Source organism: Mustela putorius, unplaced genomic scaffold (genome assembly GCF_011764305.1).
Source record: "Mustela putorius furo isolate JIRA1106 unplaced genomic scaffold, ASM1176430v1.1 tig00003901_pilon_pilon_pilon, whole genome shotgun sequence".
NCBI classification, from domain to species: domain Eukaryota; kingdom Metazoa; phylum Chordata; class Mammalia; order Carnivora; family Mustelidae; genus Mustela; species Mustela putorius.
In genome coordinates, this window is record NW_025422049.1 from 4,990,507 (window position 1) to 5,016,328 (window position 25,822).

The window sequence follows — 25,822 nt, forward strand, 5'->3', positions numbered from 1 at the left end:
CCTGGGTGGATCAGTCAGTTAAGCATCCAACTCTTGATCTCAGCTCAGATTTTGATCTCAGGGTCATGAGTTCAAGCCCTGCACTGTGTGCCATGCCGGGCATGGAGCCTGCTTTTGGGGAAAAAAAAATACTGATCAGTGGGGCACCTGGCTGGCTGAGTTGGTGGAGCATGAAACTCTCAGGTTGTGAGTTTGAGCCCTGCTTTGGCTATAGAGATTACTTAAAAAAATATTTGAAGAAAAAAGTATTGATCAAGTACTTCTTATGTGCCAGGTAATGTTCTGGATGCTGGGGCTACATCTGTAAACAAATAGAAATTCTTGCCTATATTTGAGGTAAATTATATAGTATATTAGAAGGTGATCAGTGAGATGGGGCAAAAAAAATGTAGAGCAGGGTAAGGAAGAATGGGAGTGCTAGAGAAATAGGTTGCAATTTTACATGGAATAGTGAGAGTATACCTCATTGAAAAGATAAATTTAAGCAATGAAATGAAGATGTGAGGTTTAAATTCTGCAGATATCTGGGGAAGAGGCCCTATGCAAAGAGAGCAGCCAACGCAAAGACCTTAAGGTGTGAGCATGCCTGATGTGTTGGAAAACAACAAGGAGACCAATGTTTTTTGATCAGACTTTAGTAGCTGCCTCAAATGGTGACATGAGCAGTATGTGTGTATGAGAGAGAGAGAAAAGAGAGATGGAAGGTATTGTGTATATGTTTATTTTGACTGAGGTTATCAAAGAATCAATATGGTTAAGGTAGCAGTAGAAGTTGATGAGCTTCTGAATATATTTTGAAGGTGGAGCCAATTTGTTGATTGATTAGATACAGAATGTGAGAGAGTAGAGTTGGGGCTATTTCTAACTTTTTTTTTGTACTGAGCAGCTAAAAGGATGGTGTTATTATCAAATGAGATAGAGTAAATTTCAAGTGGAATGGGTTTGGTGTACTGTGGGTAGGAGTCAGGAATTCCAGTTTTGCATATTTTAAGTTTGAGATGTCTTAGATATCCAAGTGAGATGTTGAGTAAATAACTGGATGTATAGATCTGGTATTCAGGAGAAAGGACTGGGTTAGAAATAGAAATGTAGATATCAGAAGCATGTAGATGATATTTAAAGTTGTGATACTAAATGAAATCACCAAGAGTTGGGTCTAGAGAGACAAGAGAAGAGAACCAAGGGCTGAGCCTTGGCATTCCAATGTTAAAGGCCTGGAGAAGAGGAGGAATCAGCAAAGGAGATATAGAAGTAATGCATAAGGTAAGAGGACAATAAAGAAGATGTAGCATCTTGGAAGCTAAATGGAAGAAGGAATGATGAGCTTCATTAAATGCCTCTGATAGGTCATTTAAGATAAGGACTAATATTTGGTCATTGGATTTATCATCAGGGAGGGTAAAACTAGCCATTTTTTAAAGTTGGGGTGGTGTTAAGAGAATGGGGAGAGTAAACTGGAGATAGGGTAGACAACTCTAAAGCAGTTGTTACAAAGAGACACAAAGGTAGCTGCCAGTGGAAGTGAGCTCAAGAGAGATGATTTTTTCAAGATGGAAGAGAGAACACATTAATATGTTCATGGGAATGATTGAGTAGAAAGGCACAAAACTGGTGATGTATGAGAGAGAGGAGAGAGTTATTGGAGTAATGTTCTTGGACAGAGAGGATGGAGTTTATGGCTTAAGTGGATGGAATGACTTTAAATGGGAGTATAGAGAGTTCATCTAGAATAATAATTGAAAAGGTTCAGCAAATGTAGGTACAGCTGTTGGTAGGTAGATGGATGTGAGGGTGAGAGTTTGTAGAAATTTTGTTGATTGCTCCAGTTTCCTTGCTGAAATAGAAAATAAGGTCATCAGCTGAGAGAGGAGGTATTGGAGGTTAGGAGAGGTTAGGAAAGAAGGTAGGAAATAGTTATGTAGATGAGTAGGAGAATGAATGAGAGAAAGAGTATGACTGTCTAGCAGGATTAAGGTTCTCTGTGAGGGTAGATACATGAACATTTTGGAGGGGTTGTAGGTATTGGTAATATTAAAGTTTAGGAAATGGAGTGAATGGCTGAGATGGGGTAGAGGAGAAGATCTTTGGAAGAGAGGAGTTCCAGGAGCCAAGAGGCCAGCATGATGGAAATATCACCTATGTATATATGAAAATCTCCAAAAATTAAGAAAGCAATAGAGTTGGACAGAGTGACAGTGAATCAGAAGCTATAAGATCATTACTAAATGATGGGCAGTGACCCAGGAGTCCATAAATGGCAACAGTAAGACATGACTGAAAATGGCAGAGTAGGGAACTCCAGAGTGCTGTCCCTCCATAAAAGCAACTAATGAACTGGCAAAAAACTGTCAATCAACTTTTACAGAACTGTGGAATTTAGTAAAAAACTTAAAACAGTCAAGGAAAGGCTGGGTGAAGAAAGAATCTGCTGCTTTGGGCAAGAGAGCACTGTGATGCTATAAATTGCCTGCCTATTATCCCTTATGCCCAGATCGATGATGGCTATGAAGATAGAAGCCTGCACTCCTAGTGTAGATTGCTAATGCCAGAGGACATAAAGAATTGTGGGTTGCAACCTTTTCTGGCTGTTCCCTTAAGGACTTGTGCAAGGGCCTGTTTTTGATTTGCCTTACTAGGAGCATCTCCAGATCTGGGGTGGCATTTGCCAAAAGGATTTAAAGGCACAACTACTGGCTTTAGCAGCCTAGAGCAAGAGATAATGGTTAGACGAGCAATAGAAAGACTGAAAGCCTGGGAAGAAAGAAGATGGATAAGGAGTTAATATAGGGGAATAACATGTACCAGGGAATTGGAACAAAAGGCCTGCTTATGCCCAGAACTGGATACTTACTCAGGAAAGGACTGAGAAGATCTTAGGCTTTTTCCTCTGGCTGGCCTTCAGGCTCTGCACAAGCAGGAAATGAAGACTAAGATGGAATTGTGAATGACCTGGCCAAGTGTTGAGGCATGCCTAGTATGCAAACACTGGCAGAGTGGTTTTTTTTTTTTCCCCTTTTTTCTTCTTTTTTTTTTTTGGCTTCAGGCCTTAAGAAAACTCAAAACATTAGCTAACCACTATGGTGACAGAACACAGATTTCAGTGGCTAACATGACAGTAATACAGACTTTACAAAATGTCACTAAACAAGCAAACAATAATAACCCACAGTGAGCATCAACAAACCCCCCAAATGGGGCAGAATTTGATTTTCAGAGTGCCACATAATATTCAAAATACCCAATTTTCAACAAGTGGTAGTGAGGTATGCAATGAAACAAAGTATGACTCATTGACAAAAAAATAGAAACTATCCCTGAGTAAGTCCAGGTGATGGACTTAGTAGATAATTTAAATCACCAGTTCTAAATATGTTTATGATCTGTATGAGACCATGGGCAAAGAGCTAAAGGAGACTAGACAGAATATCAAAAAAAGAATAGAAGTTATAAAAAAAAAAGGAACTAAACATTCTGGAGTCAAAAAGTATGATAACTGAAATGAAAAATTCTCTAGAGGGTTACACCAACAGATTTGAGAAGGCTGAAGAAACAATCAGCCAATATGATGAGCCAATTGAGGTTATCCAGTATGAGGAGCAGAAAGAGAAACGAAGAAAAATGACAAAGTCTGAGAGACTATAGGACACTATCCAATACCAGTATGTACATTAGACTCCTAGAAGCAGAGGAGAGAGAAAGGGACAGAAGTATGTTCGAAAAAAAAGAAGGTTGAAAACTTCCCAAATTTGACAAAAGGTATGAATCTATACATCTAAGAAGCTCCATAAACAGTGGATAAGCTCAAAGAGAGTCACACCAAGAATATTATACTCAGATTGTTGAAAACCAAAGACAAGGAAAATTTTGAAAGCAGCAAAACAGATGTCACCTATTGCATATAAACGAGCCTCAATAAGATTAACAGGTGATTTCTCTTCAGAAGGCAGTGGGATGGCATATATAAGCTGCTGAAGGAATAAAACTGTCAGTAAAGAATCTGTATCCAGTAAAACTATCGTTCAAAAATGGGAGTTCATGACATGTCAAGATAAACAAAAGTTGGGGGAATTCATTGCTGGTAGACTTAACTTACAAGAAATGCTAAAGAAAGTCTTTCAGGCTGAAATAAAAGGACACTAGATAATAACTTGAAGCCATATGAAAAAATACAGAACACTGGTAAAGGTAACTATATAGGTAAATAAAAAACCCAATAATACTGTATTTTTTTTTTTGGTTTATATCTCCTCCTCTTCACTTACATGATTTAAAAGACTAATAAAACTAATTATAAATCTAATTGGTAAACAATGTAATATAAAAGGGGGAGGGATTGAGGTGTATAGGTCCAGAGTTTTTGTATACTATTATAGCTAAATTGGTATTAGTTCAAACTAGATTATGATGTTTAAAATACCACTTGTGGAACGCCTGGATGGCTCAGTTGGTTGAGCCACCGCCTTTGGCTTGGGACATGATCCTTAGGGTCCTGGGATCGAGTCCTGCATTGGGCTCCTTGCTTGGCAGGGAGCCTGCTTCTCTCTCTGCCTCTGCCTGCCATTCTGCCTGCTTGTGCCCTTGCTCTCTCTGACAAAGAAAGAAAGAAAATCTTTAAAAAAAAAAAAAATCACTTGAAATACCCAGGGTAACCACTAGGAAAATAACTAAAAAACAGAAAAGGAAAGAAGGGAACAAAAAGGCTACACTGCAGGAAAAAAAACATACAAACGCAAAAGAAGGCGCAGTAATGGAAGAAATGAGGAACAAAAAAAATATAAGACCTATAGAAAACAAAAAAGTGTCAGAAGTCCTTCCTTGTCAGGTATTACTTTAAATGTAAATGAATCAAAATTTGTAATCAAAAGGTGGTCTGGCAGAATATATAAAACATGATTCAACTCTATGTTACCTATAAGAAACTTACTTTTATATCCAAAGATAGAAATATGTTCAAAGTGGAAAATCCTATGCAAATAGTATCCATGAGAGAGCTAGGGTGGCTCTTCTAAAATCAGACAAAATAGACTTTAAGAAAAAATTTTTACAACAGACAGAAAAGGACATTATATTTTGATAAAAAGTGTCAACCCATGAAGATAAGACGTTTATAAACACATGTGCACCAAACACAGCCTCAAACTATATGAAGCATATACTAATAGGATTGCATGGGGAAATAGTTCTGCAATAATTTTTGGACATTTCCATACCCCACTCTCATTAATGGTTAGAATAACTAGACAAAAGGAAATAGAGGTCTTGTACATCCTATAAACCAATTAGACTTAACAGACATACAGAACAGTAGCTAGGAACACATTACATATTCTTCTCAAGTGTGCAATGGGATATTCTCCAGGATAGACTCTTAGACCACAAAACATTTAAAAAAATTTAAAACATTGAAATCCTACAAAATATCTTCTTTGACTACAATGGAATGAAACTAGATCCTAGCAATACTGAGGGATAGGGAGCGATTGGAAATTAAAAGCTGGGTGGGCATTAGGGGTGGGTGGTGGGACAATAGTCTGAAAACAACTATAAAAAGCAAAGATGACTCATACTCCACCTTCAGGCCTAGTAGTGTGAGGGTTGTGAGGAAAAGAGCCACCACTTGACTGGGTTACAGTGAGAGTGGTGTTCCTAGGGAGTCCTCTGTTTGAGCAGGAAAATGAAGGGAACAGTTAGAGGAGAAGTTCAGGATATGTAAAGGGTTTTGCTGAGGATGGTTTATGAATTCCAGAGGATTCCATGGAACTTTTTTTTTTTTTAAAGATTTTATTTGTTTATTTGACAGAGAATACAAGTAGGCAGAGAGGCAGGCAGAGAGAGAGAGAAGCAGGCTCTGCATTGAGCAGAGAGCCCGATGCGGGCCTCGATCCCAGGACCCTGGGATCATGACCTGGGCTGAAGGCAGAGGCTTTAACCTGCTGAGCCACCCAGGGGCCTCTCCATGGAACTTTTTCAAGAGCGCAGAAAGGTGTGTTAGGACAGAACAGGGATCGTGCAGGGCAATGTGAAGAGTATGGGAGTTGATTGGCCTGGGAGTCAGGGGCTTCTTGTGGTAAACCTATTGAAATGGAGATAATGGGAATAATAAGAGTGTGCCTGGTGGATTTGAGTCAGATAGTAAGCTTTTGTGGGTTTGCTCTGAGACCCTGACTACCATTTGTTTTTATGGGAAAAATGTTTTGATACTGAATAGCTGTTTAAACTATTGTGAAGTGGAAGACTTACTTATCTTAAAAAATACAGTTAACAATGGCTTCTTTATAGGATATCCATTAGTTTGGTTAGCTTTGTGTGTTACAGCTATAACACCTATCACAATTGTGGGGAACCTTACAAAGATCTTGTTTTCAGTGTTGAGTTAAAGCAGAACATAACATATTACCACTGTTAGCTTTTTATTTGCATTTGGCCATTTAGTAATTGCCAGTTGTCGTGATTTTAGTCTTCCATTAGGGGAAGTCTTCTTGATAGCATTCAAAGATCCTTCTGTTTCTGTGAAGGGTCCACTGGAATTGGCCATTCTCTATTTTAAGATGTTGATTTATCCATATGTAATATATATAGACTCCTGTTTTGAAGGGGGAAATCAGTTGATAAGCAGATATATTTAGTACAAAATCTAAGAAGTAAAAGAATAAGGAGAAAACTATAAAGTAGACACAGATAGTTCAGCACTTCCAAATTTGTCATTGTTGTTTGCATCTACACTGAGAACTACTTGAAAAAGCAAGTTAAGAAAATATATATAGAAACAAAAGCCAAAACTAAGTATTATGCAGTATAAAATCTCGCTTACTCTCTTTGATTTTCAGATTTTGTTGAAATATTAACATGCACTGTAAAAGTATTAGCATGCACTGTAAAATGTGTACATTTTTGTACTTTGTGTTCATCAGAAAATGTTCCAGTGTCAAAAGGGATGTTGACCTAATTATCTTTGTCCTTAGTTCAGATGTCATGTATGAACAGAAAGAGCAAAGAAGCTTATTGTTGATCTAGTTATTTGATGAAATTGTTCTTGATTATTGGTAGGTAAAGTCTATGATTTTAGTTTTACTTTATGCACTAAATAGAAACTTATTTTTTGTTTTTCAAGGAACCAAATGGAGAGACTCCTTCTTCTTTATACAGAGTTGCTGCAGTACTTCTACAGTTTAATCTTATTGATTTAGATGATCTTTATGTACATGTAAGTCAAGTGGGCCGCTAAGAATATTTGGTTGTCCATCCCAGGGGTAGGAAGAGGCAGCCAAATAGCACTTCAAGGTTGCTCAGGCTCTCAAGTTACAATTTTTGAAGCACTAATGCATTATTGCTTTGTGTTATGTGTTATGAAGTGAGTGAATTTAATTCTTTGACAAACTATGGAAATGAAATACCCTGTGTCACTCTTACAGAGTTTGAGGTTGAATATGAAGTTAAAGTTCTTAATCGTCAGCAAGGTATATCTCATGGGGAGAGAGGCCAAGTTCTAACCAATGTGATTTTAGACTTCTCTGTTACATGCAAATTATCAGAAATATGGGATTACCTAGATACTTTTTCCTTCTCCCCAAAATGTTAATTTTAGGCATTCAAGAGAATGAGAACTCTGTATATTTTTAATGGAATTTCTTATGTTTTTACTGGGTAGTAAATGACTAATATTGTGCTTTTATTGCTGGATCCAGGATTTGGAAGAGTGTATATGTGATTGTGATTGATGACTTCCAGTTTAGCAACAGTTTAGCCTGTCAGTTCGAAAAAACTAGATTTGTAGTATAGAAATTCCCATTATGTTTGGTTGTACATTAGGATATCTATGGACTTAAACCTGTCCAAAGCCAACATCATCTTCACTGTCTTTAGAAATCACTTTCTGACTTCCTTGTCTCTCATGTACTATGGTTACAGAGTTGAATAAAACTTACTCTCTACCTTGGAAGCAGTCATAGTTCGGATGAAGAAAACATTTTTCATTATGTAGTAACTGCTATATTGGAGGTATTCACAAAGTGCAGTGGGGGCCCAGGATAGATAGTGACTATGTCTATCTGGGGGGGGCGGATTTTGGATGGCTTTTTCAAACTAGTGATGTTGAACTGAGATGTTGGTAGATGAGATGGTAATGGCCTGGCTCTAAAGGTGGGAGGTTTTATAGGTAGAATTAACTGAGTATAAAGGCAGGAAGGTTGAAGGGGCTTCATTACCACCTTAGGGGAAGGAAGCTCAAAGTGGTTGGAGCCTAGGGTAGTATGTGTGGCAATGAAGATGGAGAAGTAGATTGGGGCTAAACTTTGCAGGGCCTTAAGTGCCATAGTAAGGAGTTTCAATTTTTTCTTGTTTGGACTAGAGAGCCATTCAAGATTTAAAGTTGAAAAGTGATATTACAAACAGAACATGGAAACTTGATCAGAAAAAGGGGAATTCAAAGGCAGGTATGAGTTTATAGGCAAGGATAGACTGGTAGGACAAGTGGAAAGATGATAGATGGTGATAGATTTATTACTGAAATGTTTGAGTGTCAATAAATGCAAGTGGCCTAGGTGTTCCTGTTAAGTTGTCAAAGATTTTCAGATGGGATTAAAACCCAGTTTATTGCTTATTTTTCACATGAGACTTATAAAACCTAAGGACAAAGGAAGATTGAAAGTAAATGGTGGGAAAAATACACCAGGGAAATTATTATTGTTAGACAAAATGGACTTTTTGGGCAAAAAATGATAGTCACTTCATAATAAATAAAGTTGTGTTCACTAGGAAGATAAAACATTTATAACTTCATATGCACATGATTACGTATTCTCAAAATACACAAAACTATAATTGAGAGGAACTATAAAAGAAACTTACAGGGGTGTCAGGCTGGCTCAGTTGATGGGGTGTGTGACTCTTGATCTCTGGGATGTCAGTTTGAGCCCCACGTTGGTTGAAGAGATTACTACTACTACTACCACTACTACTACTACTACTACTACTATGAAACTTATAGTTTAGTCATCATAATGGGAGGTTTTTAGAGGCAGTTGCCTTAATCTAGGTAAAATAAGCACCTTTGGCGGGTATATAAGTAAAGTAATAAAAATGGGTTTGATGGCCAGTGGAAAGTAGAAAGAATGAGAAAAAGTCTTGCTTACCTCCTTGCCATTAGTCCATAGTGACTTTTCTCCTGCCTCCAATTTTGGACTAAGGGGATGAAGTCTACAGTATATAGTTTAATATTTCACTATTTCCTTTTATTGTTTAATGATTATTTACTTTGCATTAGACTTAGTTACTGAAGTAGATTATGTATTTCTGGGGGCAGGAACATTTCTTTTATAGCCCACTATAGTGCCTAGCAGGAACTATGATGGTTTGTTGCTATACTTTTCTTTATGTCTGTGTTTCTTATTTATTTTATGAAATATCTACATTAACCTTCTATTCATACAAGATGGCTGTACTGGGGATATTTACTCCTTTTTCATAATGGAGGGTTGAATCTACACATACTACTTTCTCTTTTTTATAATAAGCTAGAAACTAGTTTGTGACATAAGTCATCAGATAGGTATTAGAAAATGAAAAGTGAGATGTCAAGTTGCTCATGATTTTTCTACTTGAGATTTTTAATCTAGAGGTATTAAATTTAACCCCTTCATGTAATTCAGTAGCTCATATCTCCCAATTTGGATCCATATGCAGTACTTTATTTAATTTGCAGTTTGACTTTTAAAGGGGAAATCTGTGATACTTTTAATGAAGCAGTTACATATTTTCTTGAGTAAACTAATAAATTCAGTGGTAAGCACAACTGTTGTAGTATTGTATTAATGTAGGCCCTCTAGCAGAAAGATGTGGAACTTTGAACTGCTATCTGATTTTAAAAGGTGTACAAAATTCAGGTACTTAACCCTGTTAGATTATAAGAAAATAATGGAGAGAAACTTATTTAGAAGGCCGATCGTGGTCATTAGTAGGCTAGACCTTATTTAAAACTTCATCAATTCAGAGTAGGTAGTGTTTGCTTTTTATATGTGCAACTAGTATTAGCTGTTTTATGAAACTTTAATGAACCATTTTTAGCTTCTTCCAGCTGATAATTGCATTATGGATGAACACAAACGAGAAATTGTAGAAGCTAAGCAAATTGTTAGAAAACTTACGATGGTAGTATTGTCTTCTGAAAAAATTGATGAGCGAGAGAAAGAAAAGGAAAAAGAAGAGGAGAAAGTAGAGAAGGTATATGGTTCCTTTTTGTAAAATTAACATTGTCTTCTGGATTTAGAATTATGAAATTTAACTTTTAATAGTTAATCAGCTTATGGGAAAATAACATTAATTTTGATTGTGGTGAAATCTGGTTTTTGGAATACTGATTTGCTAAGGTGGTTTTGTTTTTAATCTGATTGGCACCTTCCCAAAAGAGGCTGCCATTTTTTTTCTTAAATAAATTTCAGAATGTATCCTAAGTAAAATATATTTGTGCTTTGTGTGTTAATGTCTCTCATATCCTAAGGGGATTCTCAGAGATGAATGAATTCTAGTTCCCTGTGGCACAGTAAAACATTAAATAGAACTTAATTCCAAGTCTATAAACTGTTACGCTGTGTCTGCTAAATGAAAGAGCATATCCTATTGTTTTTTTCAGTAGCTAAAAAACTTGATTGTACTTTCAGGAGAAATATGCATTTCCATGAGTGGCAGCTGTTAACTTATATTATTGTGGTTGTTGAGCTCAATTTTTTTAAAATGAAAAAAATACTAAGATTTATTGGTATCTATAATCGGAGTATCTTTGCTGTAATTGTTTATTTTTAGCCGCCTGACAACCAAAAACTTGGTTTGTTGGAAGCCTTGTTAAAGATCGGTGATTGGCAGCATGCACAGAACATTATGGATCAGATGCCTCCATACTATGCAGCTTCACATAAGCTAATAGCCCTTGCTATTTGCAAGCTCATTCACATAACTATTGAGCCTCTCTACCGAAGGTATGTTACAGTATGCTTTTCTAATCGTTGAGGTAGAAATAGCTTAGGACTACAAAAAAAAAAACCTGCATATTTATCTTGTCTTCTCCAGCCAAGCAAACATTTTAGTATGTTTTATTAGATGATAACTGTTCACAGAGTGTATCAGTTTTATACATATGAATCAGTGACTTGTCTCCTAATGTGTAGACCAGGTGATGCAGAAGGTGTGCTGCAGTGTAGTCTAAAAACTATAGGTTAGACATCTAGGTTGGGTTTACTCCATTGAGAGTGAAAACTCCATTCTTCTGTTTTTGACTTTTCCTCCTCTCTTGGTGGGGGGGGCAGAGAATTCCTCAGGTTTTTACTTAGCGTAAATTTCCTCTGTCCCGGGTTGAGTGGCTCTAAGTGAGGACATTGCCTCTCTGCTTGCCTTATCTCTTTTGGCATATAGGCTGCTGTTCTGGAAATTGCTAGTGCAGCCTTTCTCATCATCCCTAGTTACTGTGTCGACCAGTCCTCTAGCCCTCAGCCTACTTGCAGGATACTTAGGAGCAGTATTGGCAGCAGCTCTGGCTTCAGCCCCACAGATCAGAGCCTGCCTCAAAAGCCCCAGCCTTGTGACTCGTGCATAGCTGCTGGCTGCTGCCTTTAGTGCCACCTGGGCTATGGACCATGAAGGCTTCTTCTCAAAGAGTGACCCCTGTGACTCCACAGCGGGACACCTGCTCAGCAGGTGAGAACTCTGGGCATGCTGTCCTTTTTAGTGTGACACCCTCTTTCATTATGCTGCTCACCTTCCCTACCACCACCTACCTCATACTCAGTCTAGGTAGTGGAACCCAGATTGAGAAGTGTTTTATTGACTTGAATCACTGTTGTTATATCCATGTTTTTCTGTTTCATCTTCCAGTGTCTCTGAGGTCCATCCCTTGTTCCCCATTCCCATATCCAAATTCCTGATACTGGCCAAGTTTAACTAAAACCAAATTCATATGATATATGTTAAATGTTACTTGAAATTTGTGTTTCTCTGATTTCCTTACGCAGTTAATTTGAAACCTTCTCTGAGCTCTGATTTGTTTTCCAAATGAGTATTGTTTGGTCTTTTTCAACCAGCTAAATTATCTGGTATTAATTAATAAAGCTAGGCACAAATGAAATATAGAAATCAGATTTGAACAAGAAAAGCTTTACTTACTGATTAATATGACTGTATTAATTTAAAATGGGGTATTGTATAGTATACATATAAATTTTGCTTCTTTTTATAGAGTTGGCGTTCCTAAAGGTGCTAAAGGTTCACCTGTTAATGCTTTGCAAAATAAGAGGGCACCAAAACAAGCAGAGAGCTTTGAAGATTTGAGGAGAGATGTCTTTAATATGTTCTGTTACCTTGGTCCTCACCTTTCACATGATCCCATTTTATTTGCAAAAGTGGTGCGCATAGGCAAATCATTTATGAAAGAGGTTAGTAAGATTTTTTTTCCTTCTAAGCAGAAAACTAAATTTTAGAATGAAAATGTCCTGTTTATATTTGTCTTATGCATATCTCTAGAAACGAAAAGTGAACTACAGAAAAAAAAGAAACGAAAAGTGAACTTAATTTAAGAAAAGGTTACGTTGAATAAGGTTTGGGTAAAGTCCACTATGTCCTAACCACATATATGCATGTGCAAACGTGTGTGTGTGCGTACACACACACACACACACACTCTCTCTCTCTCTCTCTTAAATTTAGGTAGAATATTAGTCAAGTCCCCCACAAAAGAAAATGAAGAAAATGTACTTTGGACAAGTGATTGCTTTTTGAATCCCTTTATAATTTTAGTGGTCAACTTAGCTTTCTTTCCCCCTTACTTCTACTCTGTTATTTTCTTGGCTATAATTTTGAATTATTGTGATTATTTGTATGAAGTCAGACTGTTGAGGATACATTCTTTTCTAGTAAACTTTTTATTGAAATGAAATGTACAGACAGTAACACAAATCGTAATTGTACACTTCAGTGACTTTTTCCAAACTAAACACCCGTGTATCCCCAACCCTGATAAAAAAACTTAGAGAACACTACCGCAGAGTTCCGCTTGTACTCCCTAATGGTAGCCATGTAGGCTATTACTAAATTTTAAAATCGGCTTTGAGTTGCAGTTTAGATACAGTAAACTTCACCAATTTGAAGTGTACAATTTGATGAGTTTTGACAAAGTTGTGTGTCCACCACCACAACCATGATACAGAATATTTTCATCACCCCAGAAAGTTCCCTCTTGCCCCTTTGCCTTTAATTCTGTCCCTTCGTTGCTGGTTCCTGGCAACCACTGATAGGCTTTTTGTCACTATAGTCTTGCTTTTTCTAGAACTTCATATAAATGGAATTTTATAGAATGTACTCTTTTTTTCTCTGGTTTCTTTGATGTAATGCTTTTGAGAATCATCCAAGTTGTTGGCACGTGTTAGTAGTTCCTTTATTGCTGAGCAATATTAGATAGACATACCAGAGGTTATGCATTCTCCAGTTGATGGGCATTGGGGTTGTTTCTAGTTGGGGGCTATTATAAATAAAGCTGCGATGAATATTCCTGTACAAGTCTTTTTTTTTGGGGGGCATATGTTTTTGTTTCCCCAGGAATGGGATTGCTGGGCCATATGGGTAAGTGTATGTTTAACTTTTTGCCAAACTCTTCCAACATGTGTGTATCATTTTGCATCCCTGCATATGACTTCCGGTTGTTCCACATCCACATCAGCACTTGTTATTGTCACTCTTAAATTTTAGTCATTCTAGTGGGTGTGTAGTGGTACCTATTGTGCTTTTAATTTATGTTTCCCTGATGATCGGTGATGTTTAGCGTCTTTCATGTTCTTATTTGCCATTTGTAATCATCATCTATCAAAATGTTTATTCAAACCTCTACCCATTTTAATTGGGTTGTCTTTTGTTATTATTTCTCTGATTTGCCTTTTTATTACGTTAATTGTCTTTTGAAAAGCAAAATTTTAAATTTAGATTAATTCCAATTTAGCAGTACTTTTATGGTTTCCTCTTTGTGTTTTAAGAGATCTTTGCCTAACCCAAGGTCTTGAAATAGAGAATACATCCTTGTCCATTATAAAACAAGGCTACCAAAACAATCTGCAAATTGTACAAATACAGTTTTCTCCAGTATTTGGCGATTGCATCTAATTTCAATTTTTGACAACAGTAACCGTACAGAAAATTTATCAGCTGTTGTATATTAATCCCTTGACACCTAATACTTGATTTGATTTTTGATAGTTACCTGTTTTTTTTTTAAATACTCACAAATTTACATTGTGTAAAGGTACTCTAAAGAAATCTGCTGGGTGCCTGGGTGGCTTAGTCGGTTAAGCATCTGCCTTTGGCCCAGATCATGATCCCAGAGTCCTGGGATTGTGTCCCACATTGGGCTCAGCAGGGAGTCTGCTTCTCCCTCAGCTTTCCCCCTCTGCCCATGCTCTCTCTCTCACTCTCTCAAATAAATAAAATCTTCTAAAAAAAATCACCATAATTATCAAAATCAATAAATTAACATTGATACTGTATTATTAAACAAATCTGAGTAGTTTATTACTTATAAATCATTTATTATATAATATATATAAAAAGGAGGTATAATGATGTTTCATTATTTTAATTCTTATAGTCTGAAAGGGATGAGTCATGTTACTAGTGCCTGTTCAAAGAACAAAAGGGTTGTCTTTTCCAGTGCCTCACATTGGGAAGCACATGAAGTCAGTCTATCCCATTACTGGTGATGTTAACATTGATCACTTGGTTAAGGTAATGCACTACCAGGTTTCTCTAGGGTACAATTATTTTTTTTCCTTTGTTGCTAATACATACCTTGTGGGAAGATACTTTTTTGACAATGTAAATAGCTTCTTTCTCATCTTACCTTCACCCGCTAATGCTATTCTTTTTAACTGAACATCTTAATGTTCATATCTTGTTCTGAAATTCTTTCTTTGGCTGCAAGTGTTATAAACCTGTAAGCAGGAGACCAAACCTCCAGCTTGTGGAAGTCCTGTACATAGACATATGCATGAACATATGCACAAACATAGACAGTATTGTTACCAACATGTGCAGGTGCTAAAGTGGTCACCCCTCCCCTCTGCCATTCCATTGCAGCTTTCCTGTATCTCTGTTCTATCACAGTTGTGCCTGGTGCCTGCCCCTAACTCCAGTCTCTATTTTTACAGAGGTAGAAGGGCAGAAAGGAAGAGGAAAATGTTTATTTTGATCACAGTGTGGGAAGAAATCTGTCTTCTCTCATTGCTAAGGTTGTGGTAGGAAAAGTGAATCTTTCCAACGATTGGAGTTAGAATTTTGGTTCATTTTTTACCCATGAAAATATTTCACTGTAACAGATCATTTGTCCTGTGTTTATAGGTTTACAAGGCTTTTGTTGCTTAGAAAGGCATTTAACTAGGGTATATAATATAGATCGTTTCTAACGGAGGAATTTGACCTTAGTTCCAAATAATATAATTAAATGACTTTAACAACTCATTTATAAGTTTGGGGTTGCTTGTATATATAATATATGCATATTTTGAAAATGTTGGTTATATAGTTATACCAGCTTCACTTAACAGAATAGTCTTCTAGCCTACAGTTACTTGTAATCATTTATCTCTGTGTGTTTCTTAAGTTTGAGGTACATAGCATAGGACCATTTAGTACAGTTATCTTCAAACTTCCGCATACATTAGACTCACCTGGAGCTCATCTTAAAACACATTGTTGGAGGGGTGCCTGGGTGGCTCAGTGGATTAAGCTGCTGCCTTCGGCTCAGGTCATGATCTCAGGGTCCTGGGATCGAGCCCCACATCCCACATCGGGCTCTCTGCTCAGCAGGGAGCCTGCTTCCCCCTCTCTCTCTGCCTGACTCTCTGCCTACTTGTGATCTTTCTCTCTGTAAAAACAAAACAAAACCAAAATAAAACAAAAACACATTGTTGGGTCCTATCCTCAGAATTTCTGATTCAGTAGGTCTGGTGTGGAACCCACTGAAGAGAGTTTGCAGAGAGTTTGCATTTCTAACAAGTTACCAGGTGATGCTGATGCTACTTATTCAAAGACCAAACTTTGAGAACTGTTATTCTAGTATATTGACCAATTTTGGTCTTTATTTCAGCCTTAAAAGAAGGGGTAGTTCTAAAGAATATTTCTATATGAATGGGCAGATTTTACTATCTTTAATTTTCTTGAATTATAGAGCATAGCTTTAACATGCTCATCTGATATACTTAAATGGTTTTGACAGCACCTACACACCTGAAGATGAATTCCTTGGTGCTTTTTTGCATCCAGCTGATGTTAATGGATTAAGTTGTTTGTGATAGTGACATTTAATATTGAGCTCTTTACTCTGGGCCAGGTCCTGTTATGAGTAAGTACTTCATGTGAATCAGCTCATTTAATCTTTATCATACCCTTTATGCTTTAGATTATGTAAATTGTCCCAGGTCACACTGTTAATACAGGGCAGGACTGATGTCAATCCAGGCAGTCTGGATTTAGAGACCAAGCTCAAAATCATCATGCTCTCCCGCCTCTACAAATGTAGTGTGTCTGAAGTGGAAGAAATGATAGGTTATCTAAATTTTGCAATTCTTGAAATTCCTTGCTATTTTAAATTAAATCTGTTAGTGGTATTTTGTTATTTTGTTTATCTCAACAATCTGTTTTCATCTCAGTCTGTGTATCTCATCAAGCTTTTATTGTTTTATCAGGATCATCCTTAAGACTTTTTTCTATGACTATATGTAGATACTTGTGGAGAATCTGCCTCTGTCCTTGTGTTCTACTTTCATCCATACTGAGTTCATTTACCTTTTATATGCTTTTTTTTGGCAGGGGAGAGGCATGCTATTTATGTTTCTATTGTAGCCACAGCATTTCTTTTCATCTTAATATGTATAGCTCTGTTTACAACTTTTTTCTGATACAGTGGAGTGGATCCTCTTACCTTTCCTACCTTATTTATGACCAGCCCTAACCCCCAAGCTACAGTCTGAGTATTGAGTTCTTCTTTCAGTCTTCTCTGTAGTCTATCATGGGAAGTGAATGAGCTCAGTGAGGCTGAGTATAGCCCTCATTTAGAGTATCTCTCTCTTCTGAGATACTGTTACCTGTCCTGTACTAGGCATGCCCAGCCGTGTGGGTATGCCAGCTCCCTTAGGCTTTGACTCCTTAGCCATCTAAGCACAGTTCTTGTTTTTTTTTTTTTTTTTGAAGATTTTATTTATTTATTTGACAGAGATCACAAGTAGGCAGAGAGACAGGCAGAGGGAGAGGGGGAAGCAGGCTCCCTGCTGAGCAGAGAGCCCCATGTGGGCTCGATCCCAGAACCCTGGGATCATGACCTGAGCTGAAGGCAGAGGCTTTAACCCACTGTGCCACCCAGGCGCCCCAGCACAGTTCTTTTGAATGACAGCAGGCTTTAGCAGCTGGTTCTTCCTTTGCCAGAGTCCTGCTGGGCTCCTATTCACAAGAGTTTTTCCTCAGTCTACTCACTTACCTTGCAGGTCTTTCTTAGTGCCTAAAGGATTTGTTGACTTAACTTCCTTGGTCTGTACTACTGGGATTGGGTTAAGGGCAGGAGCCATACCACGCTGTGTGTAGTACCAGAATTGTGTGTGCGTGTGTGTGCGTGTGTGTGTGTGTGTCTGTGTCTGTGTGTCTTTGTCTGTCTGTCTTCCATCCCCTTGAAGTTAATAGCATAGTTTTCTTTTTTCTTGCTTGGTTGGTGGTGAATTTGGAGCATTAAAACAACACGGCATATCTTGTTCATTGCATTAGGGATAGGGGAGAGAAATTCTGTTTCACTCTGTTATCTTAATTCATTTGTCTGGCCAGGCTATTTATATGGCTCTTTTTTTATTGACCTTTGGTAAAAACCAGAGTACTTTAAATTGATTAATAGATGAAGCTTGAAAAACCTAGAGTCAGAGGGTCAGAATATTCCTTAGATTGGACATTGGATGATATTAGTTAGGAATAGCTAGCTGTGATAATGATATTGTGGTAATGTGGAAGAATGTCCTTTTTAGGAGATGCATACTGAATTATTTTGACATAAAATGTCATGCCTGCTTTTTTTTGTCAACAGGGCAAAATATTAATTGTTGAATCTGCAAAGTAGGTATAAGAGGTGTTTATTGATAGTGCAGTATCCACCCATTCAACTTTTACATAAACTTGAAATTTTTCATAATAAAAATCGGGGTTGCTAGGGACAGAATCTGCCTTAGCCCACTGATTCCAAAGCTCTACTTTTTAAACCAGTTACTTTAGAATTTTGGCTTGATATTTACTGTTTTTGTTTTGTTTTTCTTTTCAAAATTGAAGATCTACTCTGGTTGTGTAGATTAGAGCTCAAAGTTAACATTCCTTCTGGACAAAGGGACAAGTACAGGGGAATTATACCATACTTGTGCTTAATTTGTATGAAAGTGGCCAGGCTTGTTCCATCCAAATACTCAAGTGTATATGCCTAGGAGTAAGGGCAAAATGGGAGGATTTTTTTTCTCTTAGTTTGATTCAGTTTCTAAGGTCTCTAACCATATTCTGTGTGACTCTAGTTTTTAAAGTAATGCGTGTTCATGTGACATGGCCCCTAAATGCAAGCCAGTTACTTATTTCATGTTCACATGAATTCATATTCCCATCTCATGTTCAAGTGATTAACAGTGATTTCTTCTAATACTACAGGGGGAGAACAGTCTTGTAGTGGACTTAAATGAAAGATAATGTATCTGTGTACTTTACAGATACTTTAAGGGACTTTTAAGGGTAATTGTGAGTATATGTAATTTTCATTGTATGCACTGACTTTAGAACCTAGCTTGCCCACAAAGAGTCTTCATTTAAGGCTGTCCCCAAACAAAGTAATTTAAGGCATTACATACTGATTGTTAGGTTAACTGGTTTCATCAGGATGAGCTGCTAGCTACATGTTAGTAATGTCACTTTTCTATGCCAGAGATGAGTGGTAATAATACTTGTCTTACCTAGTTCCTGGGGTTGCAGTGAGAATCAAATAAGATTTGTCTAAACATTATTAGATACGAACATTAACTAGGCATTCAACTTCAGAGAGTTAAAGTTGTCATGAATTCTTCAGAACATAGTAAGTTACAACTTTTGTTAGTTGTCACTGCACTGGCTTTTGATGATTTGTTTTAAAGTATTAATATACTTTCATCTATTTCTGTCTTTAAATAATAGATACTACTTTATTTTTTTTTTAGATACTACTTTAAAGTAGCAGCTTCATTTACCCATCAGAGCAGATTTTATTTTTTTAAAAAGATTTTTATTTGACAGAGAGATCATAAGTAGGCAGAGCAGCAGAGAGGAAGAAGCAGGCTCCCCACTGAGCAAAGAGCCTGATGTGGGGCTCGATCCCAGGACCCCAAGATCAGGACCCGAACTGAAGGCAGAGGCTCAACACACTGAGCCACCCAGGCGCCCCAGAGCAGATTTGATTTTTATATAGGAATGTCTTTGACTTCTTTACATTATGGTGGTAATCAGATGTTCCCCCATTTTATTGTGGAAATTTATGTTATAAATTAGTAACAAAACCAATTTTTTATCAAATTTTTATTGCTGGGCTTTGTGAATGGACCAGTGAGGGGTAGCTATAGACATGTCAGTTTCCAATTTCAAGTAGACAAAAATTTTGTAAGAATATTTTTAGGAGAATTAGAACCTTGCATTATAATTCTTATTGTTCGAGAGACAGATGCAGCTCTCAATGGCATTGTTTACTAAGCTCCTGTATGTACTTTTGCTATTGTAAGTCTTATACAAAGCAAATGAACTCCAAAGTTGGAGACCAGATTTAATCTATAACATTCTTGCTATTTAATGAGCCTGAGCAGGGAAGAACTGTTAGGATGTTTATATTTATACTTATATTGTCACCTGTATTTGAACTAAGGTCATCTTAGCTCAGGATGTCATATGTGATGACATCTTTATATGACAATTCTAATCAAGATGTAGAATCATAGTTAAGGTAATAAAATTAAAAATAGGTTCTTAATTTTTACCATTAACTATGCTTTTTACTTAAGAGAAATATAAAAACATACAAGATAGGCAGATACTAAGTCTGTTAATAGGCAGATGTAGACTCTGTGTACAAACGGTGTAATTTTTTTTTTTTTAAAGATTTTATTTATTTGACAGACAGAAATCACAAGTAGACAGAGAGGCAGGCAGAGAGAGAGGAGGAAGCAGGCTCCCCGCTGAGCAGAGAGCCCGATGTGGGACTCGATCCCAGGACGCTGGGATCATGACCCGAGCCGAAGGCAGCGGCTTAACCCACTGAGCCACCCAGGCGCCCCCAAATGGTGTAATTTTAAGAAGTATATTTTGTGTAAGAAAGACAGGTCAAATTTTTAGTGGGCACCAGATGCACACTGTAAGCAGTTGATTCGATCCTTGTGCCTCCTCTCAAAGATGGTTTTCTGAAATTGGAACCCCAGTGTTCAGTTTCAGGGAAAAAAATGTCGGATGTAAAAATGAAAAATATTTGTGAAAGATTCAGCTCTTGGAGGTTTGGCCATTTGTCCATGCAGGGCATAGCAGATGCTATTAGATTCCATCTGTATTCTTTTGGCTCTACACTAGATCCTTATCATTTTGGTGTGTGCCAGCCCAATTTTCAACTATTGGCACCTGCATCTCTCTTTGAGGGCTTTTCTGGCCACATAGGTAGTATAGGAATTGGTATCCTGGAATTACTGGAGAACTAATTCACCTTGCCCCCCTCTCCCCAGCTCTCAACCAGTGAAATGATTGGTGTTAGTGTTTAACTACCATGCTTTGAGATGGGATAATCCTGAGTTGTATCTCTTCTGGGACCCTCAGAGTCCCCAGTGGGATTAAGCTCCAGTTAACTCACAGGAATAATTCCTACTAGTGGTACCTAGGGTTGCTTCCCAAATAAATTATGTCTGCACTTGAATAGGGTCCGCTTTTGGGGGAATGTAAAGTAAAACACAAGGGCATATCCCTTTAAATGAATTCCATATGAAACCTTTACTTTTCCCTAAAGATAGATTTACAGGGCAATATTTTTGTTTTACAACAGACTTTTGTTTGTTATGAACTCCATTTATGAAGAGAATTCATTTAAGTAAATCACATACTCATATTCATTAAGTGCACCAAAAATACCCATTTTTACACACCGCTTGTTAGAACTATGCTTGTGTAAAACAGCACAGTTTCATATCATAATCAGATTTTTAACCAAAGTAATTACTTTTGGGTGGTGAATTTTATGAAACCAAGTGTAGCTATTTAGCATTTTGTTTTGTTTGCTATATTTTAATGTTTAAACCACTCTCACAAGTCCATTTCCTGCAATTTGAATGCTACTCATGTGGTAGGGAAGGGAGACCATGTGCTTTATTGTCTAAACTAGGATACTCAAGATGGAAAGGTTGTTGCTATTATATACACTGGGATAAAAAGCAAGAACCAGCACATATGGTCATCCTGTGTACTGGTGACCATATTATTAATTCTTTGCTACAGATTTGTACTGATTTAAAAATGAGAAGTGTTGGAAGATAGTACTGTTCCATTTAGTATCTCTGTTTTCAGAAATGATGTAGTATCAATATTACTGATTGTTTCTGTTTTATAAAATTTTAAGAGTTCCTGATTAAAAGATAAAAACAAAGCTTTGAACCAAAACATTGAAAGGCAATTCATTTATCTCTTCTTCAGGCTCGGTAAACTCATGGCCTTGTAACTTTTAACCTATAGGTTATATTTTCCTATTTCTAAGTTATTTTGATGGGTCTTAGTTGGATCCTTTCTAGCAAAAAGATTTTCCTTACAGTTTTAAGACCTAAAAGGGAAATTCTTAGTCTACTGTATGATGGCACATAGTGAGTACTCCATAAATGGCAGTTAATAAGAAGGAGAAAAATAAGGAAGGTGAAAATTAGGAAGGTGAAAATGGTGCCACAGTGTACTTAGATCTAGCTTCAGGTTCAAATCTAGTCACATATCTTACCTACTTTTCTTTTTTTTCTTTTCTGAAATAAAGTATAAAGTAACATTTCAAATATTCAGGGATTGGAGATAGTAAAAGTAGGACATCAGTGATAAAGTAATTTATCTAGTTAAATCTACAACTTTTTACCAAGCTTTATTTCTTGACTCTCGAGAAACCCCCTCTTAGTGGACCTACATTCTTTTTCTGCCCAGTTCTTTTATGCAGCCTTGTCATCTGCTCCCTCACTATAGGGCAAGAATGGAACTTGCTTGGGGCTATTTTTAGCTGATGGTCTGTCTAGGCATAATTATGCTTGATTTTATTCAGACATAAAAATTCAGTTCCTAATGGTCCATTGGTAAGTGTAAACTCTGCTTCAAGAGATCCTCAAAGATGGGAACTGTCTTTGTCACTTCCTCAAAGATAGGAGTTCATCTTTGAATCCCCAGTGTCTGGCACATAGTAAATAAATGAATGAAATGGATATATTTTGTTTCTCCCCCTTTTTTCTTCCTCCCTTTCTTCCTGGACTGGCCATTCCATAAAATTTTCATGTTGTACAATGGGAATGGAGAGTTTTATATTTACTCTAAATTAAAAAGCAAATTAAACTAAAAGAAAAAGAAAGCATCAAGGGATTGGAATGTATCTAATGGACATATAGACATTACAAACTTAAATAAGTATTTAGTAAAGGAATTAAGACAGTTTAGTAGGTAAGAAAATGTTTTATTTCTATGTAGAAAACTATGTGTAGCTTCATTAGAATTATAATACACTAGAAAAGGAGTAGCTTAACTGTCTTTATCCCCGACAGAATATACTGTAAATCTAGTTCTTCCTAATATGCCACCAGAATTACCCCCCTGCCCCAAACCAAACCAAAGCAGCTATCTACTTTGTTTTCTGCCAGGCTATTTCTTCATAACCTGACCTTTACTTGCTGACCAGGATACATGTTGACTTAATAGTTGTTTCTGTGAAAGGGAACCATATCTTTTTAACTTGCTGATTAAAAAAAGTTGGGGGGGGGGATTATGTGTTATTTTTCCCCCATCAAGATGATGCAGCAGTCCCAGAACTAGTCTTATGTGGAAATGTTGCACAGAAGTTAGATTTCTCTTTAGTAGTATCCATTAAATTACCAAGTATGAAAACATACGTGCACAAAATACCCATCTCTGCCAAGAAGGTAAATAAGCTTGTTAGCTGCATGTTAGCGTTTTTCCCCTTCGTCACTTGGTATTGAGTTAAATTCTTCCCAGAAATCTAGATTGTCCTTGGCTATCCGTGCTTCAATTGTCCTTTTGGCCTTTGCACACTCTAACTCTCCACTTGCCTGTATGCACACACAAGTACTACTGTTTCATTTTGAATGAATGGACAGCATCAGCATCAAACATGGTACTTCGGCAGTCCATCTGCAAATCACTGATAGGAAATGCTCAAGTTTTTTCGTTCAGGCCAACTTAGGCAGTGGTTTGGTCTTTGTCAGTAGTGTTACTAATATTTTGGGCTTCTCATTGAGAGTTTAAGTAATGGTGAATTAAAACATAGTTTAAATTTCTTTGGGTTTAATCTTTTGTGTTACTGCTTTAGTCTTAGATTTTACTAATTCCATAGCAGAAAATCAGAACTTCTGGATGGAAGAATGCAAATGCATTATTAACTAAATTGTGCTGGATACAATCTTATAATAAATTCTTAGATCCAATTTTTAAGATGCTTTGGTTTGTGTTAATGAGGTTGAGAAAAGAATTGGCTTATAATATTGACATTTAAAATTCATGAATGTTGCAAATGATTTGAAAGTTAGAAATATAGGTGAAATTTAAAAATGTTAATTCGTAATACTGGTTATATTTAAAATCTACACTTATTTAGAAAGTAAGGAAATAATTCACAACCATGTGCAAGTTAATTTTTTCAAATTAGATGTGACATCATAATCTTAACCTTTTTTGCATTTTATTTATAGTTTTTTTTAATTTTAGTTTCAGTCTGATGGAAGCAAACAAGAAGATAAAGAGAAAACGGTAAGAGACTAGAAAAATCCAATGTATTGTATTTGATTTGTCTTTGTACAGCATACTGTAAATTTTACTCTGAACAAGCTTTAATCACCTGTGTGAATATTTTGTACTCCACGTGCTTAGTATAGTTTTTGATATATTTTTTAAGATTGATAACTCCTATTTTTGAGGATTACCATGTTGAGAAAGGAAGAGGGATAATACGAGTCCCTTATTCTCCTGCTACCCCTTTCCTTACCTTACCTCATCGCTCCCTTAGATGGAGAAGCACAAATATCCATTGTGAAAAGGGCAGTGATAGTGTGGGAAATTAGATGTGGTGTGGTATGAGATCAAGGAATGGACTTTTTCCAAGGCTGACATAGACTTATTTTGCGGGGGGAGGGGGGGTTAATGTGGACCTTTTACTAAAATAATTTTTCCTCCCTTTTTCTTAGGAAGTTATCCTTAGCTGTTTACTTAGCATTACTGACCAGGTACTTCTTCCATCTCTTTCTTTGATGGACTGCAATGCTTGTATGTCTGAGGAACTGTGGGGAATGTTTAAAACATTTCCATATCAGCATAGGTAAATACATAATATTTTTGTATTTTTAACTACTATTCTAGTGCATTAACCTCTAAGTATTTAACTTTTCCTAATTCTTCATCTCATCGTTTTTTAAGATATCGTCTGTATGGCCAATGGAAGAATGAAACTTATAACAGTCACCCACTTTTAGTAAAAGTTAAAGCCCAAACAATAGACAGAGCCAAATATATCATGAAGTAAGTTTTAATTTACTTTTCTTCATATTAACCTAAAGTATATTTGGATTAATTTACTTTCTTCCAGCCAACTTATGTGTGAGCCTCAGTTCTGAGAAAGCCCAGGAGTATTTGCTTAATGGTATAGCCGATTATATACTGCAGATAGAATGACTATCAATTTTTGTGCCTTTTAGCTTATTTTGACTACCAAGTTAATTTTTGTAGTTGTCATGTTTGCATAGCTGTAAAATCTAATAATCTTTAATGCATCATATTATAGGGTGAGTCTGTTTTTAAAGGCCTACTATATGGCCTTTGTTCAATTTGCATAATAAATTTCATGGCTTAGAAAAGGTAGTCAAAGTTCTGAAATTTCTTCTGCCAAAAGTTATCATAATAAAGATTTTTCCTGGGGTGCCCCAGTGGCTCAGTCAGTTAAGCTTCTGACTCTTGGTTTTGGCTTAATTTGTGACCTCATGGGTTGTGGATACTGCCCTGCATTGGGCTCTGTGCTCGGCACACAGTCTGCTTGGGATTCTCTGCCTTTCCCTCTCCCTCTTCTCTTATCCCTGCTTGCATGTGTGCTTTCTCTCTCTCTTTCTCAAATAAATAAGATCTTATAAACATTTTTCTTTTTTGGAAAATCTAATGGAATTATGCAGAACTATCTCCTTGAATCAACTTCTGAAAAATTTCTCTTCTCTTTGTTTGTGTGCTTTTACTTCTTGGCAAACTGAAATTTAATTATGAAAATCGTATACTTGTCGGTTTATATGCTGCTAAATAACTGCTGTATTACAAGTGTTTTCAGCAAAGCTGTTGATTGCCATATCTTTTATATTTATGCAGTGGTATGGTTATTCTAATTAAAATAGTTTCTTCTCTAGTTTGACTAGATTTAACAGTATGCAGTGATACTGTCTGCCCAGTGATACTGTCCCTGGCCAGTCTGCTGGGGGAACAGGTGTATGCACAATCACAGTCTGGTTTAGTAGTTGCTTTATGCAGTATATATAATGTTATTTGGGAGGATAGG

The 25,822-nt window shown here is 36.8% G+C and overlaps 1 protein-coding gene across 17 annotated transcripts in view; it reads left to right on the forward strand.

The window, feature by feature from the left end:
* Positions 1–25,822, forward strand: part of THOC2 (THO complex 2) — a 113,898-nt gene that overhangs the window by 46,318 nt on the left and 41,758 nt on the right. For all 17 annotated transcript variants that reach the window (XR_006603034.1, XR_006603033.1, XR_200152.3 and 14 more), the window contains exons 9-15: positions 7,112–7,204; positions 10,063–10,218; positions 10,798–10,970; positions 12,224–12,419; positions 23,998–24,039; positions 24,474–24,604; positions 24,703–24,804. Coding sequence is in view for 14 of the 17 variants with exons in the window: in XM_013061216.2 (XP_012916670.1) it covers positions 7,112–7,204; positions 10,063–10,218; positions 10,798–10,970; positions 12,224–12,419; positions 23,998–24,039; positions 24,474–24,604; positions 24,703–24,804 (893 nt within the window). In the remaining 3 variants the exon portion in view is untranslated. The remainder of the gene's footprint in view (positions 1–7,111; positions 7,205–10,062; positions 10,219–10,797; positions 10,971–12,223; positions 12,420–23,997; positions 24,040–24,473; positions 24,605–24,702; positions 24,805–25,822) is intronic.